This window comes from Belonocnema kinseyi, chromosome 9 (assembly GCF_010883055.1).
Source record: "Belonocnema kinseyi isolate 2016_QV_RU_SX_M_011 chromosome 9, B_treatae_v1, whole genome shotgun sequence".
In the NCBI taxonomy this organism is placed as follows: Eukaryota; Metazoa; Arthropoda; class Insecta; order Hymenoptera; family Cynipidae; genus Belonocnema; species Belonocnema kinseyi.
Genome location: NC_046665.1, coordinates 8,291,145 through 8,312,222, shown reverse-complemented (window position 1 = coordinate 8,312,222; position 21,078 = coordinate 8,291,145). Strand labels below are relative to the sequence as shown.

The 21,078-nt window shown below is 33.3% G+C and overlaps 1 protein-coding gene across 6 annotated transcripts in view; it reads right to left on the bottom strand.

Annotated features, from left to right (window-relative positions):
• The window catches only part of LOC117179438 (E3 SUMO-protein ligase PIAS3), a 191,210-nt gene that overhangs the window by 9,008 nt on the left and 161,124 nt on the right, over positions 1–21,078 (bottom strand). For all 6 annotated transcript variants that reach the window (XM_033371233.1, XM_033371234.1, XM_033371232.1 and 3 more), the window contains 3 exons: positions 17,758–17,859; positions 17,432–17,672; positions 14,060–14,470 (listed from right to left, as the gene is read on the bottom strand). In XM_033371233.1, the coding sequence (XP_033227124.1) occupies positions 14,060–14,470; positions 17,432–17,672; positions 17,758–17,859 (754 nt within the window). The remainder of the gene's footprint in view (positions 1–14,059; positions 14,471–17,431; positions 17,673–17,757; positions 17,860–21,078) is intronic.

The window sequence follows — 21,078 nt, the reverse complement described above, 5'->3', positions numbered from 1 at the left end:
ACATATATAATCATTCATTATTTATGAAAAGAAATAAAATACTCTTCAAAGCCCAGATCAGAGTTTCATTCAGATTAAATAAAAAAAGATATAAAAGTATATTATACGTTACAACCCTCTGCCGGTTAGAATGGCCGTTCTTATGAAATATCGTCAAATAGATTCTATGGAGAGAGAATAACAAACCACACTGCTCACTTACATGAACTCTTCTGTGTTAGTGCGATTCAAACGCTGTCCAGACTGCCAGTACAGTACCGCATTCCTGTTTTTAATCGTACAAGCCCTCTTCGACGAAAAATTAAACCAATTTAAAGAAAAATAGAAATCCATTATCATCAATTCTGGAGTTTCTTGGAGCTTGAGTTTTGTTAACTGGCAGCCACACACAACTAGTAAGTAAACAATTCCTTTTTTAGTTTTTTCTAAATTTTGCTTTAGATTAAACAGGCACACGAAAATGGTTATGTCCACCAGGCGAGATAAACATTTCTATACGTTTGTGGGGTCGCTGAATCCGAATCTGGGGTTGGTTTGACTCGCTCAGGTCGCATTTCGTTCCTAACCTCAAAAAAATTATGAAAGTTGAAACATTCATGGAAATACCCAGAAAGCAAAGCCGTTATATGTTTTCAGGGTCGCTGAGTCCAAATTTAAAGGTCATTTGACTCGGCAAGGTCACATTTCATTCATAACCTAAAAAATAAAAAATTAAGACACTGAAAACTGTTCTAGACATAAATTGTTTGTATTCAGCGTCCGGTACATAGAACTTGTTAGTCATTATTTGAGTATGGCTATCAGTCTGTAGCACAAAATCCTTCTGCCTTGACAGATACTGTGACGATGGCAACTGCCCAGAAAGGGGATGTGTAGAATGATTCGTTCTTAGATTTATTGAGGTAACGAAGCCAGCGAACGCGAGCTACCTTGCAGGTGGGCGTGAGGGTGTGAGGATGAAGCCGCAGTGTGCCCGACGATGAGTTGACATAGTCCTCTTCAAAGTCGGAAAGCTCTCATACTTGGGCCTAGGGAGGTATGAGAGTTATCATCCCTAGGATGGGACTCACCTGCGGTCGGACCAGGATACCTCAAGCGCGGGTTTTTCTTGACACATATGGCACCTCCAAACAAAAAATTTCCACTTTTCTTTTTCGAAACATACATGCAACAAAAACACTAGTGCCTTTTGCTACATACGTAGCAAATATCAGCCCCCAACAGATAAAAAAATAATTTCTGCGAAAATTGAAAAAATGTATCAGGAATGTTTTGGTCTTAAAATAACGTACGAAAAATAGATGCCACACAAAATTGTTACGAACGAGCAAATTGATTAAGGGGGTTGAGTTGCCCATTTGGCTTTATGTTTGAGATTCAAACTAGAAAATGATCCGACAGTGAAATTAGACGGGTAGGTGATAAATAACACTACGTTTTTATCTTTAAGTAAAGTTTATTGTACCCATTTTCTGTAAAGCGTATGACTGATGCCTCTACAAGCCAAAAACCTCTTATAGGCGGCGATGAAATACTCAGCAGTATAATCCGAAACAACCTCCAAATGTACGGCTCACGTAGCACGGCACACAAACATAGCAATATATCCCTTGTATGCTTTGTGACCTCGTCCGTTGGTCGTGCGTATCCAAAGAGGATCAGCGTAATCCAGTCCAGCCGCTGCAAATGGCCGAACTGGTGGGGTGACTGAAAGATGGTAGAGGATACATAACCTGATTACAAGGGTTTGCTCGATGTCTCGCGCAGATGACACATTGAGACAACACGCGCTTCACAGGCGTACGTTCAGAGAGAACCCAATATCTCCTCCTTAAGTAAGACAATGTTAGTTGAGGACCGCCGTGTAACATGAACTTATGTCCATTCTTGATTATGAATGTCGTTGGCGGTGAGTCCTTAGGCAAGATGTAAAGACATCTATCCTCATAGTCTAATACGGCATGACATAGTCGACCTCCCAATCTCAGTAGTCCATCAGTCCAAAAAAGGTAATAGCTTCAATAATGGACTTGATTTCGAAACAGGTAATTCTCTTCGTACCTTGATAACATCCTCATAAAAGGCTTCTTGTTGAATGTGGCCGATCAATCTTTGTAGTACCAATTTAACATATGCCGTCGTCGGTTGACAAGGCGGCCGTTCGAACTACTTCTTACAAAGTCGATCAACGAACTGAAAACAGAGAGCAGTAATTCTTACCAAATTCGTAAGTGACGAATATTGAGTTAGGAGTCGCCAAGGTGGTTTCTGAGCAACTATAGCAGAATGTACTATGGCCCGTTCTTCTCTATTAACAGAAGGGTCAATGGTTCCAGTTGACTTTGGCCAAAAAATGTCGGGTTTAGCCAAAAAAACAGGTCCTTGCCACCAAAACAAATGGTGCTCGAGACTAGCGGGTGTGATGCCTCTCGACGCGCAATCCACAGGATTATCTACTCTAGGAACATGGTGCCAGGCTGCATCCGGTAGCGTGTGATGTATCTCGACTACTCCATTAGTAATATAGGTCTTCCATAGCAGAGGATGGCCTCGAATCCAATCTAAAGTGTTTTCCGAATCGGACCAAAGATGTATCGGGGTTGAGCCAAAGAGACTCAAGACGGATCGTACATCTGATATCAACCTTCCCAGTAAGACAGCGGCACACAATTCGAGTCTCGGAATTGAGGTCTCCTTCAACCGCGCCACTTTCGTCCTGGCTGTGACGAGTGTCAAACGAGTTAAGCTCAAAGGTGGTGTAACACGAAGGTATGACACGGCTCCTATTGCCTTTTCTGAGGCATCTGCGAATCCGTGAAGTTCACAGTAAGAAGAAGATGAAGAACATAACCAACGTGGGCTGTTTAGAGTGGAAAGATCCGATAACTGGTTTCTGAACGTTGTCCAATTGGCGCCGTATTCAGCAGAAAAGACGTTGCATTCTCTAGATGTTCAACGGGTACTCCCTGCAGAACCTCCTTCACGCTTGAAACCCATTTTTTCGAAATAAAGCCTCCTGCTTGTAGTAACGCTGCGCTTTTCTTAAGCTATGCCGACATCATCCACATAGATTTCTCTCTTTAGAATTTCAGTAGCAAGGAGGCAATTGTCACCCTCATCCTCCGCTAACTGAAACAGTGTACGTATCGCTAGATACTTAGAAGAAACAAAACCAAAAGTGACAGTCTTTAGACAGTAGACTCGAACCTCCTGGTCAAGATTAACTCTCCAAAAAAATTTTTGGAACCTTTGATCCTCTGGATGGATCCAAATCCGCTAGTTCTGTTTGTAATTTGGGCCCAAAATGTAAGAGATCATTCAAGGACAGCCCTCGATCGGTGTGTTGAGAACTGTTGAAAATGACTGGCAATTTAGTGCTCGAGTTGTTCTCTTTTATCACACAATGGTGTGGTAAGAAATAACCCTGATTAGGTTGTAATATTCTACTTTGGACACGAGTTCCATCTCTCCAAGCTCTGCAATATGTGCTTCCCTAGAAATTTGTAACACGGAGTATGCTTTCTTACAAGTTCTTTCCTCTGCTTGACATCTTTGCTTCGGAAATGTGGACAAAAAATTATAGAATGCTTACCTGTACATAAGGAGCACGACAGTTTTCTGATTGCAGAATTGGGAGTGTGAGTTGGCTCACCACCCCTCTTACCCTTTTGGAAGGGACTACTGTCCTTAGTAGAAGATAAACTAATCAAAGTTGCAGCCATGTTCTCCACGGCTTCCAGCGTGCTGACCTTGTCTGTCAGAAATTTGTTGAGTGATTCAAAAGTAGGCTTGTTATCCGAAGGTCCCAGTCGGTCCTCCCAGGCCTTGCGAGTGGTTGCATCCAACCACTGAGCTGTCATAAAGACAATTGGACCGCCCCATTGATCCATAAGTCAAGTCAAGGAAGTTAAAGCGCCGATGACTTCACAAGTATCATTAAGTAAGGAACGGAGTTCAGTTGAGCTTTCCCTACTCATCAACTTTAATGAAAGCAGCTTAGTCAAAGAGCTGTTAACTAATACCATAGTCGAGCGTTGTCATATCTCTTGACTAGGGTCTGCCACGTCCTTTCGAAAGTAACCTCAGTGGTCGGGATGATGGCTATCAATTGAGCGGGTTCCTCACTCACACTCAGTTTCAGGTAGTGAATCTTTTGTACGTTTGGGAGTTCTGTGCCCTTCTCACCATGGAATCAAATAGATCACGGAAAGCTGGCCACTCCATATAAACTCCAGAGAACTTGGGTAGTTCCAACCGTGGAAACGTCTTTTGTCTCTGAGTAACCGCAGATACTACGGTCTCCTTTTGTTTAGTATCAGCTGTGAAACTGTCCAAAAAATCCATCATGTAGGACTTTGCCCCTAAGTATTTTTCCTCAATGGTACCTCAATGGTAACTTTTCCTCAATGGTACCACAATGGTACTCTCTCTTGTTGCTATTTTTAAAGAAAAATAAAGTGTGAGTTGTCAAATTTAAAAAAAATGTTCATTCTATGGCTCTCCATAGTATCTTAAAATGACATTTCGCAAGCACGTGGTAGAAAAGAAAGAACAGATGCAGTAGTGAAACAAACAAGGAGTGAGAGACGTTCGAAAGAAAAAAGATGGATAATGTACATAGTATGGTCAATATTGGAAGTCCTATGAAACCACTTAAGAGGGCTGGGGACACCCGTGGGAATTCTGAGTTGAGTGTGCGAGAGAGACAGAAATATGATAAGCACGCCCCAAAGCGTAGAGCTTCTGAGTGAAAAAAAATTTCGACAGCCAATCACAGTTGGAATGTTTTCAGAAAAAAGGGTACATAGTAAAAAAAAAAGTGTGACAAAAATTTCCTGCGAGAAAGTAATAATCAGGGGACCGTCAGCCAGGTTCAGGCATTGTCTGGAAATTGGTACCCTTGCAGCGGGTGGTAGTTTGACGAGCGGACGGTTTTTGGCTTATTCAAAGATACCCTACTTTTGAAGAATTATTTCTCGGCTCGTAATGATTGTTTCACAAATTTACAACATAAATAATATCTATTGACTTTTCATCTACAAGTATATGTACCAATCTAAACAAATTTTATTCAATAAATATGAAAAACAGAGGTCAAGGAAATATCTGCACGGAGTAAATTGAAGGCAAGTAACTACCAATCTTGACGAAAGTTGCAAACATTTGTTAAAAATACTTCTCTGACGTTCAACGGATTTGCACGTTTCGTGAAATTCTGAATCGATTGATATACTTTTAGGATTCACTTTTTTCATAAAAAAATGTTATGATACAAACAATTACCTGTCAGTTACCCTACTTTTGAAGAATTATTGTATTTCATTTTTATGAAAAAAGTGACTCATAAAAGTATATATCATTCGACTCAGAATTTTAAGAAACGTGCAAATCCGTTGAACTTTAGAGAAGTATTTTTAGAAGATTTTTTTGGAACTTAAAATTTCGTTCATTTCATTAGAGAATCAAGAAAAAATTCAGAAATGAACCTAATAAGGTTTTTTTGAGATTGGAGCCACATGTGAAACACAGTTAGCGTAGACATTGTGACCTTCGGGGCTGAGGACCATGTTGCTGTCCAGGGTGAGGTAAGGGGCATGCAGTGCAGTGAGTACAACAGCGTGGGCGTGCCCAAAGATCTCCGTAATATTTGGCCGCTAGGATCGAAGTTACTGGCCTTAAATTTACTCCATGCAGACACTTCGTTAAACTCTTTTTTTTCATATTTATTTAAGAAAAATTGTTTAGATAGGTACATAAACTTGTAGATGAAAAGTCAATAGATGTTATTAATGTTGTAAATTTATGAAATAATCATTACAAGCCGAGAAATTAGTCTTCAAAAGTAGAGTAACTTTGACTAAGCTTACTGTTAATTTAAGAAATGTTGTTAGTGGACAAGTTGGTTTTCTTTTATTTATCGGCTAATTGATTTTAAGAAGGAGTGGGTGAAGTTACTATCAATTATTATCAATATTATTGCAATTTTGATTTTCAGAATATGATGGTAAATTTGAAATTAGGGTAGTGTTTGATAGATAGATAAGTGATAAGTGTGTGATAGATAAGTGTGTGTTTTTAAATTTCAACAATAATCTCAATCTTTATTTTAGTCCGTCCAGCAGAGGGAGTCATTTCAGTAACCAAAAAATTAATTTTAACAAACAGGTAAGAACTCTTAATAATGTACTATGCATAATTTTTATTTATATTTTAATTATCACGACACTCATTTACTTGTACTACTACTCCAATTTGTAATATTCTTTTTTGACTATTTCATACATAATCTTTTTAAAACTGTCGCCATGTCTGTCCTTTCTTAAGTTTTTACGTCTACAGGTGCAAGATTTCGCAGAAAGAAATATTTTATACTGATGAGGACTGTCGACGTACAGTCGAAACGTCTACCAAATTTGTACTGAGAATCTCTCAGACATAATTTCAATAAATTGACCAGTAATTCACTGACATTCTGACTTCCATCTGCAAGAAAAAGATGTATAAGTTGATTATTTCCGAAACAGAGAAGTAAAATTTAGAAAAAGACTTCATGAAAATAGACGACCCATCGCTGGTGTATTGTAACGATGTGCAAGGGTTAATGGATCAAGTGAAACCAAGTGTTTACAAGGATGAGGAGTGGAGACTTTTTATTGATTCTTCCAAAAGAAGTCTCAAGGAGGTATTTCTTCACAACACGAATAAGTTCGCTCCTATAACGATAGCTCATTCAACTGTGCTCAAGGAAACGAACCAAAATTTCTCATTTGTTTTGAAAAAAATCAAGCATTCGGAATGGAATTAGAGAATTTGCGGACACTTGAAAATTTTAGGTTTTTTATTAGGGCAACAATCAGGTTTTACAAAAAATCCATGTTTTTTGTATTTTCGGCTTGGTAGGGATGGAAAGAATCACTATACTGACAAAGAATGGCCAATGAGAATTTCATTCGAGCCAGATTTGAAAAATATTAAGCAAACCCCGTTAGTCAATCCAAACAAAGTACTTCTACCTTCTCTCTATATCAAATTCGGTCTCATGAAGCAATTTGTTAAGGCTCTTAACAAAGATGGCCAATGTTTCGAATATTTACAGCAAAAACTTCCAAATATTTCAGACGCAAAAGTGCACGAGGGGGTTTTTGAGGGGCAAAAAGCTGCGTGGACGAGTTTCAAAAATGTCGTTGAAAACTTTCTCGGTAATCATAAAACAGAAAACTTCAAGAAAAAAGTAGCTGATCTGGTGAAAAACTTTGGAAAGCTTGGTTGTTTGATGAACCTAAAGTTGCACTTCTTGGACTCTCACATAGATTACTTTCCAATGACTTTGGGGGATTATAGTGAGGAGCAGAGATTAAAATTCCATCAAGGCATAAAGTAGTTGGGACGTAGGTATCAGGGAAGGTGGAATGTGACTATGTTAGCACATTACTCTTGGACCTTGCGAAGAGAGATTATTCAAAAAGGGGTGAAACATCACAGAAACATCCTGCATAGGTCATTCGAGAATAAAAGATATCATAGGAAAAAAGAAAAAAAAATTTCTTTCACATGTCATGGACTGTTTTCGGTGTTTAAATTTTTTCTAGGTTATGAATGGAATGCGACCTCACTGAGTCAAATCAGCTTTAAATTTGGACTCAGCGACCCTGAAAACATATGACAGCTTTAATTTCTGGGTGTTTCCACGAATGTTCCAACTTTTATTATTTTTTGAGGTTGTGAATGAAATGCGACCTGACCGAGTCAAACCAACCCCGGATTCGGATTAAGCGACCCCAAAAACGTATAGAAATATTTATCTCGTCTGGTGGAGAAGACCTTTTTTTCGTGGGCCTGTGTTATTCATTACCTTTTAGTTTTTTAAATATTGCTATGCTTTTTATATGTAGTGTTTCATTTTACAACATTATTTTTTATTATTTATTTACTTATAAGTGTCAATTAATTGTATTGATACATAAATTTCCTGCTACATCTTCTGCCAGACGTTCAGTACGTTTCTTCGGAAAATTGAGATGTTGACTTTGAAACTCCAATAAACTGTCTCACTAAATTTTCTTAGGTTCCTGAAGATTTTACCTGAATAATGCGAAGCAGTTTATATTGAAAATATCGACGAAAAATTAAAAACATACGATTCTGCACGCATTCTGACTTTCAAGAACGTGAAAAACTTGTCACAGTTGAGATCTATCGAACTGTCTTTTAGGGTCTCATCGCTTATGTGCAACTAGTGAGAAAAGTCAAGTGAGAAATAATTTTCAATTCAAGAAATATCAACAATTCATATATAAATAATAAAAATTCCTAGATTAGGTTCAATTTCTCGAATACTGACTTCATACTAAAATTTCGACCTTCATTCTGGTTCACAGATTATGACAGGGGTCTCCAAATGTTGATCCTGTATCTACTAGCGATCCCAGGCCAATAGGTCGAATCTACGCAGTTTCGACCGAGAACTGTCAAAACCCTTTACCTTATTTTTTTGCCACTGGGAACCCCTAAACTTGAGGCCTTTATTTCTATTCGAAACTTTACGCTAAAATTGGGAATTATGATATAAAATAATAAATGTTTAGTTATCGTCACATTAACATTTTAAAATAAAATATTCAACGCAATTGTAATTTTTTACACTCAGAATTTAAGTTCCCTAAAAATTGTTTTATTTATAAAGAATTCAAAATTTAATTTTTAAACTAAATGAAAAAGTAGCAAGGAATTGACGCGTCCTCGAATTGCTATTACCTAATATTAAAAACATAATCCATTTTGAAATACATAATAACAAATTTTTTAATATTAAAAGTTAAAAAAATTGTTAAATGGACTTAAAATATTAAACAATTGACTATATTATTATGTCTAACAGATGAAAAAAAAATTACAATTTTTACGATCTGTTAATACCAATGTAAGTAATTTGTCCCCTTCAGTTGCGAAAACGTTTTTCAAAACTTTTCTATTAAAAATTACTTTTTATTTTTAAAGTTTTCTCGAAGAATTGAATTTTAAAGGTTTATAATTTCGAAAATTTACATTTTTAGAGGTAAAAATGACGAAAACTTAATTTTATATCTTAGACCAATTTGTGGCATCAATTTTAATTTCTTTTTTATGTAATAAAAATATCAAATTTTACAATTTATGCAGTTTTTACTTTGAAACACTCAATGTACTTTAAAGTAGTATCAAATTAAAAATGATTTTTATTTAGAAGCACTAATACAATTTCCATTCATTTGAGTTTTAAGTAACCAATTTTTAATGTTTTTAATTTTTTCTATTTTCGCAATTTTATTCTGAAATAATTTTATTTACAGATTTTCGATTTGAAAAACAACTCTTAAATTTTGAACGCCTTGAATTTATTTTTGACCACTTATTTTTATTATTTAATATTATTAATGTCGAAAACATTTATTTTTGAACAATCATCGGTAATTGCTTACTTCAAATACTTTAAATAAAATACATTGTATTTCAAAATCTATCAAGCCGTACCCGGAAAAAGGGTTCTCCTAGCCCTTCCAATTGGGATTTTTTTCAAAGGAGTCATAAATTTCTTCGCAGTTTCCCGTCGAATAAAATGGGTAGATCTTGAAAAATGCCGACCGATCCTGGGTCACGCTGTACCTGTGGATTGTGGAGACCGCTGGCTTACTATATTGACGATACTGAGCATTTTTATTTGTCTCAATTTATACTGATTCATAACATTAATTTTAATAGAAGTTTATATTTCCAAAAAAATCGTTTCAACCTAATTCACTTTTTTAAAATTATCAACTGTTAAAAAATGAAAGATTTCTTCTTGATAAGGCGATATTAATACGCTTTTATTTTAGGAATTTTTAATACAAGAAAAAGAACTATTTATTTTATTGAGCAGCCGAAATAGTTCCCAGAACATTGTCTACGGTATCTGGAGAAATTATCTTGTGACTTAATAAATATTAAAAATAAGGAAAGTGAACCCTTCTCATCCCCCTTATTCAATGCATATTAGGTCACGAGCAAACTTGTGTGAGGAGGTTAAAAAATATTCTGTATATTTTTTTATCAGCCTAATAAAGTAAGAGTTGTTACTTTCGACCGCAAGTAGTTGCATTTTCAAGAAAAACAGGTAAATTCTGACCGAAAAACTAAAAAAAAAAATTATATTATAATTTAGAAATCTTTACTTTTCGAAATACTACTTCTACTCTAAAAGTTACTTGAAGGACTCTCTTTTTTTACATTTTGAAAAAAGGAACTTCTAAATTGTTACGAATTGTGACTTGGAACAGGGATTTTTTAAACTCCTTTCTTCTAAATTCCACTGTAAATTATTTAGAAAAATTCCCGTACCATGTCAAAAATTCCTTGTCCCAACGGAAATTGTATTACTTTACCGAAAGTTTATGTCCTAAAATAAAAATGATAATTATTTTCACTCATAAATAAATTATATATAGATATATTTTTTAGAAAGCGGAAATGTATAGATGAATTAAAATGAAAAAGTCCATTATGAGGCTAATTATTAATGTTTAAATATTATTATTATAAATTAGAAAAATAAACACTAGAAAAATATGAATACAATTCAAAACTACCTGATCGGAGTGCCATCTATTGCAATTATTTAAACTACGATACCCCTCCGGATGCTAAGATAACAACTAATACATACACATACAAGAGCGATGAATAGGGCTGGTTAGGACCAGAGCCTGCGAATCTAAATGATGCAGAGACCATAAGAACTCGTTTAGAGCATTCGAGCGGTTTGTGCAAATTGATGGAAGAAAACGATTTCGTGGATCTCGATCCCTGACTCCGAGATGTGATAGCTGAGTTAGAGAACAACAAATCAAGACATTAATGCCTGTTTTGAAAGGACAACATGCGCAATTTACAACAGAACAATCCAACCAATCCCGTTATATAACAAAAATGCGTTAGGCGTTTGAAGCTGTCCACGGAATAGTGCAGTAAACATACAGACTCTTAGACCACAAAATAAACAAAAAATTGCTTTCGAATATTGGGGCCTACTTTCGAATTGCATCATTCTTTAATAATCATTTCGGGAAAAGGTTACAGTCTGATGAAGAATTTTCAAGTGAGATTACAGAAAGTATGAAAGTCAAATACTTGGCTGAAATTATTGATAAAGATGATAAGATCAATTTGCAATACGTCAAAGAAAATTGTAACGTATTGAAATTATAAGTTTCATCTCGTCACATTTCAGGAAAAGTATACAGATGTTTCGGAAGATATGAACCAAATAGTATCGGTATTCTTGAATTATTAGATATTGCGTGTTAAAGTGCCAATTATAGTATGACTTTTGTCTGATGCTCACATTTCAGCAATAGTATACTATCTGGCCCATGCAAGATACCTATAACTGAGGACGATATTGATAAATGTTGAAGAGGTCTAACAAGAACCCGGTTTGTAAGAGGCAAGGTGACTAAACTACGAATGTCTTTGCTACGCCGCGCGTGGTGCCAAACAAAGGAGACATATCCAGTTCAGTAGCATGGCGTCGTAAAGACGTTCGCGGGTTATCGGCGAAACTCTGCTTTGCCAGCTCGGAAATTTCGTGCGAACACTTTGGGTTATGCTATTACGCACACGACAATCACGTACAAACTTTTTATCGCGTTTTTGCCAGGCACTGTTCTCCGGGCATTTTTCTTTCGAAGCGCATGTTGGATACCACATCCTTGTAATTATTTTAATATACACTTCGACAATTTGAGCTCGTTCGACAGGGGTGCACTATACTATGGCGAAAAACTTTCAAGACTAACCTTTTTAGCGGGCTGTGAGTTAGACTGATGCGACTTCTAGGGAAAAAGTTATGAGGTATTGAAATAGGTGAGTCTCGGGGCACGCTGTACATGCAGTTTTAGTAGAAAACATCAGTTTTATTATTAAAATGGAACCAGCTACGGTCTAGTTATTGACTTCATGACTGTTTGCAGCCTATTTAAAAAAACTGTAATATTCGGAATAACAATCATTACTGGTAGTCATTAATAGGCATCGAAATAACTTTTTTTGAGTTTATTCATTTCAAGAAGTAAAATGCATATTTCTAAAACACTAGGGACTTTAAATTTTGCGCTATGCCGAGAATCACCCAAATATTGTTTATTGACGAAAAAGGTTCGCCTTAATTACTAGCACACTACTGTCTTTCATTCAACTTCAGATGTATCTCATGTGTCTTCTCATGTTTATCCTACATGTTAATGATTTTTATAAGATAACCAGAACATCATCAAAAAATGCAGTTAAATTATTCTCTAGGGAAAGCGTGTGCTCGCACATCAATACAAAATCGACGCCAAAGAGTTGCTCAGCATTTTAAAGGTGTGAAAACTTGACATAAAAACTAATATCGACAATTATCTACATGCCTGATTAAGCTATTGCCAAAAAGCCTGCGATTTTCTAATAATAATATACAAAATTTTGCCATTAAATACTGCGAAAGGTAGTAAAATTTTACTTGTAATGGCCCACATTCACCGAACAATGTCAAACCTAAATGAAAAGATAATGCAAAAACATAAAATGGAAATATTAAATTTTTTTAAATTCTTATACATTAAACTTTTTGCGTTTTATTTGATACTAAAGTAGAATCTAGGAACACAATTCTAAAATATATTTATAATTTAGAAAAGGAATAATGAGAATTACATTTCAAATGATCCCAAGAACTTTTAAGAGATATTCATGATTGCCAGGGCTATTTCAATTTTTCGGGAAAAATTGACATTTTGCGTTAAAGGGCTTGAAACCAGCACCCAACCTCAAAATAGAATTGCCTGATTTTACTCCATTAATACCAAAATCACATATTTTTTAAATAATTAGAATCTATTCTTGTTTTGAATCAAACCTGTGATCTGTATTTGGTGTGAAAAATTGACAAAATTCAATATTTTTTTCTGTAAAACGTATTCTTTATGCTCTGGTGAGAATCCAAAAAACAAAATAAAATGAGATAATTTAATTTTGAGGTTGGGTCTTGATTCCAATGTCCATAAGTTCAGATTGTTGTACGCGGAATCTTATTACCTTTCGTGCTATACCGAGTTTAGGAGTTATGTATGTTTTCCGAGTGAACTTCGAATGTTGCCATTTATTAATTCAATGTAGTGCGGATATTTTGCTCTATGCTTCATCTATAGGTATTGTACTGATATTTCTAAAACAACCAGAATCGGGTACATTTCTCATTAAAAAAAAGAGAATATTTTCACTTATTGCGGTCGCCAAACTTAAATGACTTTTTCTTCCAATAGTACGTTTTTAAAGTTTCTACAGAAAAATGTTCCCTGTTATTCGTTTGGGGTAATTTTTTCAAAAATCAGTTTTTTTGGATTTTGGGTTAAATTCGTCAATTTTGGATAATGGGCGTTATTTGTCGTTAAAAATTGAATAAAAAAGGCTCATGAAAGACTTTCGTAAAAAGAACACCTACCGTTTTATGGAGGCGTAAATGTACCATGTAAATGTATGCAAGCTAGAGAAAAAGTATTCTTAGAAGTGCAGAAGTGGACAGAAATAGATCTAAAGTAAAACATCAGCGGACCCTTGGAAAGTTTTATTTTGAGAGAATTTGCAGTGGAGAACTAGGAGAATGATTATTTTGAAATCTAAGAGAAGGCAAAAAGTCAACTGTTACTGGGCAATATCAGATATTTAACTGATTAAGAGTTCAATTCCGTGTTCAACAAGGATTGGGTGCCAACGAGCAAACTTAATGCCGATTTCCTCAATAGAGCAGAATAATTTGCCACTCCCTTTAAGAATAATTGATTAAATAAGAATGAGATAATGCCAATCGGCTCAAACAAATCAATCAAGTGAAATTATATTATTTAGATGTTAATAGGAAATTTCCATGCAGTAAAGACTGACCTGTCATAAAAACATCATAGAAAAAAAAGGTTACAAAATTACATAGGAAGAATGCAACTAGATCAAAAATGTCCGATGCACCTAATATTACTATCTAATAGATTTTACCAAAAATGCTTACCTAAATCTACAGTATCAACGTCGATTTTTTGTTTGGCGCTGATGTCAATTTTATCACCCTTATCTTTATCTTTTTCTTTTTTCGGTACCAGATTTTCCCACGAACCATCTTGAAGTAACTGTATCTCATTAACATCTGACAAAAGTTTGTTAGAATTAAGAACTTCTTGGAAGTAACCGTCGATGACGAGATTATCGTATAAGGCTGCCTTATCGCAAACAGGACAACTCCAAGTTGGTTTTCGTTCATTCATTAACAGGAATAATGAGGCATCAAAGCACTGTAAATGTGAACACGTTGAAGCTCGGCAAGGCGTGCTCATTCTCATTTTTCCTAGAGGGCAAGCCAATGATACTCTCAGAGATGTGGTCGCTATTTCACTGTCTGCATCTTCGTTCAACTTTTCTTTAACTGTAAATAAAAAACCTTAATGCGACTTGGAAAATTTAAGATTCATGAAGATGAATAATTAAACGTCAAAATATTTAGAAATACTTTCTTCCTAATTATAATTAGATAGGAATATTCTACGAAATTTTCTTAAAATATATTGTCTAGCGAGTTTTAATACTTTTCTAACTTTGCATATAACCATTCGACTGAATGTTATGTGGATGCATACTTCTCTTAGTAATATTACAAAACTTATGATATGATAAAGTAAGGTGCGCTTTTCAGTAGTTCTCGATAAAAAATACTTTAAGAAAATCCACGTACGTCACATAGACGGTGACGCGACTCTTTTGAGTGTCACTCAGCTCATTCGGTAGCGTTTCGAGTTTTTAACCAGTGAGCTTGGGTTCGATTCCTGCTGACTGAATTTTTCCAATTTGAACAAAAAATTAGTTAACAATTGACTAAGCAATTAAGGAAACTCAAGACAAAATTTTAAATTTTCAACCGATGTTTTCATACAAAAAATTGTTTTTTTTTTTCACCTTTACCACTTTTACTCAAAGATAATATCTTTTCTTTTTTATATAAAACCCTAAGTTTTCTTTATTCAATTGAACATTTATATTTGGGTTATTATTTGCTTATAAGATAAAAATAAAATGCATAGAAATAGCATAATAGGAACAGAATGAATATGCAAATTTAAAGAAATAGTGAAATAAAATTACAAAAAAATAGATTATTTAGTGGAACGATGATTGTGAGTGCTAAGACATAAATTTTCAACCGATGTTTTCATACAAAAAATTGTTGTTTTTTTCACCTTTACCACTTTTACTCAAAGATAATATCTTTTCTTTTTTATATAAAACCCTAAGTTTTCTTTATTCAATTGAACATTTATATTTGGGTTATTATTTGCTTATAAGATAAAAATAAAATGCATAGAAATAGCATAATAGGAACAGAATGAATATGCAAATTTAAAGAAATAGTGAAATAAAATTACAAAAAAATAGATTATTTAGTGGAACGATGATTGTGAGTGCTAAGACATAGGCTTTGGAACCACTCCTTCGGCTTTCGGATTTGATTCCCGCCTTCACTCTGGAAGAGCCTCGGCGTCTCATGCGGTGAACACTATCCTAGCAAGCTCATATCTGGCGAGTCTTGGGAACAGTACCTCTAAGAGTACAAGATACAAGTATTTTAAACCGTTATACTTAGTGGTTCGGATCCAACCTTAAACTGCAGTTCCTGCTCCCACCATCAAGTAAGCGTGTGTATATATCTTTGAACTAAGATATTTATTCTATTCATATTACACTACTTAAATTATTTTATTTTTATCTCGTATCAAAATAATAACCGAAATAGGGTCGATAGGGATCAGTGTAATAATGGGGTTAGTGTGGTAAAGAGAAAATTTTTAATGAAAAACAAATTAGTTATTAACTTTTTTTTATTACAACATAATGATTATATCTCTAATTATTTTTAGGGAAAAGGTCGTTGCAATTAGTTATTCCTTTAATCAATTGTTTTTAAAGCAACTGAGATGCTTTTAGAAAACTGAAATTCTGAATTGTGTCAACAGGTCTATTAATTAAAATTTATCCTATAAAAAACATCTTTTGGTGAATTTTTTTGTACGATTAAAGGAAGATAGTACATTTATCTCGAATTCTTTCTTTTTTTTCAAAAATTTCATAGTTTTATTATTTTCAATGATAAATTATGACGAGTACGTATAAAATAGTTTAAGGGGTAAGTGCGATATCAATTTTTTGTTATTATTTTTTATGGTGAAATACGAAAATCTATAAAGAATTCGATATTAGTTGGAGAGGATTATAATCTTCATTTTTGGAATCAAAATAAAAGCATATTATAATAATTTGTAAATTAATATGTTAATATAAATATTTACAGAGGCAAATAATTTGTCAATCAATTTAAATATTATAAAATTTGAAATAGGTACGTTTTTTAATAACACTGAACCTTAATTCCAAACTCATGTTTTTCTACATGGAATTTTCATTAATATTCTTATAAATGATAAAGAATAGAAAGCAAACATATATTATAAGAATCAGTGGATGTTTAATTCATAGTTACAAAAGCACAATATTCTATAATTTATATTTCATTGTTGTTTTCTTTAAACGTATCACACTCTTCCGTAATGAAGTAAAATCTGTTTCGTTGACCAACTACCAACGAAAATAGAAAATATTTCTTCAGACAAGTTTTTGTTGATTAAAGAAGGGGATTATTAAAAGAAGAAAGTCTAAAGTAAATTATAGGCAATTTTTAAACAATAATCTTCTCACATGTTTTAAAATCACTAATCAAATAAAATTATAATTTCGTAATATATTAACCCCTATCAATACTATAAAGTTTTAAAGAAATGAAGAAAAATTAGAAATTGTTTTCATGTTTAAAAAATGGTTAAAAATTCATCTTTTTTCTTGATTTAAATAAATGTATTCATTTAATGTTAGCCAATTATAATCCAAAAAATTTTAATGAAAAAAGAATTAGTCAAAATACAGACAGCCGGAATCGAGCCCAGACTTTTCGGTCAAAATCTCAGAGCGCTACTGCCTTGGTACAAAAATATATACCTTTAACGATTTAAGTTTTGAGTTATTATAGTTTTCTAGCTCTGGACTTATGAAATAATTTTTTTTATTGTGTAGTTTTTAAAAATATCAATTAATGCTTTCCTAGCCATTTGAAAGTAATTTTTTCATCATTTTTATTTCAAGGATTTTATTGATCATTTATTTAAAATAACCATTAAATAGTTTTAAGAAATCGTTTTTATGGGTTATGCATCTTGAATGTAAACAATTTTGGAGGCAATAAAAAGGGTTTACCAAAAGAGGGTGTTCAGGCTGTAAAGGTATGACACCTTTCAATTATTCGCTTATGTTTTCCCTAACTACACACACCAATCATACTTACTTAGTCCTCGGGTGTAATCAGAGTGTTTAGCACCTCGATTTTTTAGCCTCGCCAACAATTCTGAGCTGGACAATTTCTTAACAAGGTAAACAGCAATTGCGTATCTCCTTCCATAGTCGGCAGACCATGTGACGTGAATTTGATTGCCTACAGTAGGCGACAATTTTACTAAAGGACTAATATTAACTGGCCTAGGAGGCCTTTTTGGTTCAACTCCTGGTTTATTCGTAGGTATCGGATTCTGAAAGAGTTAAAGTCATATCATAAGTGCAATCAAAATGTTTAAACATGTTATTGAGTAACGGTGTCTAGATTGCACTATTTACCGGTAAAGGGCATATTTTTCCGTTTACTTTTACGGCTATATTAGGCGGGAAATAATCTTCTTGTTCACACGATGTCTCTTGCAAGCAAAAACGCATTTGAACCTGTGAACAATAAAATATAAAGTAACAAGTAATCCCAATTGGATAAACTTTATTCTTCAAATAAGCATGTGAAATTGACCTAATTCCAATTAATTATTAGCAGAATATGATAATTTTAAATATAAATATAATAGAAGCCATTTCCATTTTTTTTAAATCTTAAAACAGGTCATTAGGACAAGGAGCCTAAATCGTTCAAGCGGTTAATGATGGACAGTCAGTCATAAAATCGATTCTTGAGCGGCCAAGCGATATTCTATCGGTTAAATCCAGCATAAGCCACCAACTGGCATTAGGTTCTGTCAATCTGACTTGTGTTAAAGTACGTTACATCAGGTTATATTAATGTAGACCTCAAATTCATGACCCAATTGACACTCTTTGAAACTTTCTTTGAATATAAACTAACTTATAACTAGAATTTCAGCTGAAATCGCCGCGCAACCATCATGCTAGAGGGCGTAACAAATAATCTGTTAATTAAACAATATTTGTCTGTACTATTTGCTTTAAACTTCATATGAAAGTATCAAGTGATCAACCAAAAACAGTAATATCATAACAGTCAGATATTTTGTCATTCAATTTCATCCATATCTCCGAGATTAAGGAGAGGAAGACATAGTCTGCCTTAGTTCTTTAAGAAGAACTTTTATTGGTCTCTGTTCAAGAAGTTTGGGAAAATCTATAAGACTTAGAAGCTTGTACAGCAAAATAGGCACTGATTGTGTCATTCTACTGTTAAGAGATTCAAATCTGATTATGCCAATAGAAAACTGTTTGACAATTACTACAAACTTTCTTTAAAGCCGCAAGATTTTTAGGGTTGACCTTGCCTTGCAAAATGCTCCAAACCGAAAAGTCGTGAATATATTAAGATCCCGCAAGCACACACACGTGCAGCGTGTAACCCATTTGTCGACTGAATCAGAGCCACCGTTTGTGCTTAAGGCGGCCATACCGAAAAATCGAAATAAATTTGTAAAATTTAAACGTTTTTCACCATTTTTAAAATTGTTTTACTAAATTAAAATTTTACATTATAAAAATACACTTTTCTAAAAAGTTGCAGTTTAATTAGGACACCCTGTATTTTTTCATTAAAGAATCATGGCTTTTTTAAGGTACATTCGATATAGAAGAAGATTAGCAATAGTAGATCTTCCTTCAGAGAATGCCTTTCAAGAGGTTTCAAGATATTTCAGGCAATTACAAACATTTTAAAGTTTTTGACAACATTTTAAGAGATATTACAAATTTAAAGATAATTAATGAGATTGCAACGTTTCCCAGGGATTTTGATGGATTTTACCATACCTGAGTGATTTTGTAGCATCACCAAGGCCTCTTAAGTCTTTTTTAAATTGCAATGGATTTCAAAGGATTTAAAAAATATTAGGAGTTTTTACCAGAGCATCAAAGATATCAAAGGATTTAAAAGATTAAAATGGATTTTAGGGTTCGGTTTTATTAAAAAGATTTTTTTGAGATCATATATTTCTCTTTTTGTAAAGATTTTTTTCCTAATTAATTTTAAATTAAATACAACCCAATGCAGGAAAATTGCAGAATCTTTCCAGACTTGAAATCGGTCCTTCTTAATTAAATTTGGATTAGAATTGCAGCTTTTATCTAAAATGATAGCTAAAACCCAAAAAAAAGCATATGAATTTTCTTAAACAATAAATCTATAATGAAATTAAATGAAATGAAAATTAATTTTGAAATTAAAATTGGAATTATTTAATTAACGGAATTAAATGATTTCATTAGATTATAATGAATTTCCATAGATGTGAAGGGATTTAAAAAATTCGAGATTCTTTAAGAGATTTAAGTGGATTTTAAGATAATTCCAGGGGGTTTAAATAGACTTTAATGTAAAAGGGTTTGATCAATTTCAAAGATTTCAAAGAGTTTAGGGTATCTTTAACTACAATAAATTTAAAGAGATTTCAAAATTTGTAAAATTTTTTAAAGTCTTTCAGAAAATTGCAGAGGACTTTAAAAAATTTCAGAAAATTGCAAAGGATTCAAAAAAGTTATCCAGTACATTAATGATATTTGACACGCTCAGAACAAAAGCGAATTAAAAAAAAAAAGTTGCGGAAAAGAGAAGTAAAAACACGCGAGAGCAAAAACGACCCAAGAAATAGCCGAGAGGTAAAACGACACAAAAATGAAGGGAGAAGATTTCCCCCACTTTGCTGCTGCGAAGACCAGCCTCGTGTAAAGCCGAAAATGCGCGAACATGAACCGAGCTCGCCCGACTTCACAAATGACGATTTAATTAGCTGCTCCTCAAATTTATTCTGGTTTTGAAATAAAATCCTAAAATATTTAAAATCCTTTAAAATCTCTTGAAAATTCCATGAAATTTTACAAATACCCTAAAGTATTTCAAACCCTTTAAAATCTCATACTAAATTATTGAAATACATGCAAAATTCCTTGGAATCTATTAAAATATCATAAGATATATCAAATCCTTTACAATCTCATATTAAATTACTGTAATCAATTGAAAATTCCTTGGAACCTTTTAAAATACACTCAATGATTTAGGAACCTTCAATATCTTTTGAAACACCTTGACATCTTTTTACGATTTCTAAGGTACTTTGAAGTTTTTTAAACAACCCTGCTATAATTGTTAAAATTTTTTGAAATTCCTTTAAATTATAAAAATGGATTGAAAATTCATTGACTTTTTTTTTTAAATCCTCAAATATTTGATATCCTTTAAAATCTTTTGAAATCTCTGGAAAATTCCTTGAAAATTAAAAAATACCATAAAATAATTCAAATCTTTTACAATCTCATACTACATTATTGAAATCAATTGAAAATTCCTTGGAACATTTTAAAATACTCTCAAATATTTCAATACCTTCCAAATATTTTGACATACCTTGAGCTTTTTTTTAGATTTTTAAAGTACTTCTTTAAAATTCTTTGAAGTTCCTTTAAATTATAAAAATAAAATGAAAATTCCTTGACATCTTTTAAAATTTTTAAACATCCTCAAATATTTAAAATACTTAAAATCAATAAAAATTCAAAACTTTCAATATTATATTTTCAACTATGAAATATGAATAAATTTTAACTCGATGGAAATCAAGTCTTCAAAATTTGAATTGTATACTCAGAAGATTATTGATCAAAAATTAGTAATCATAAATAAATTGAAAGCGTTCAAAGTTTAAAAGTATGTAT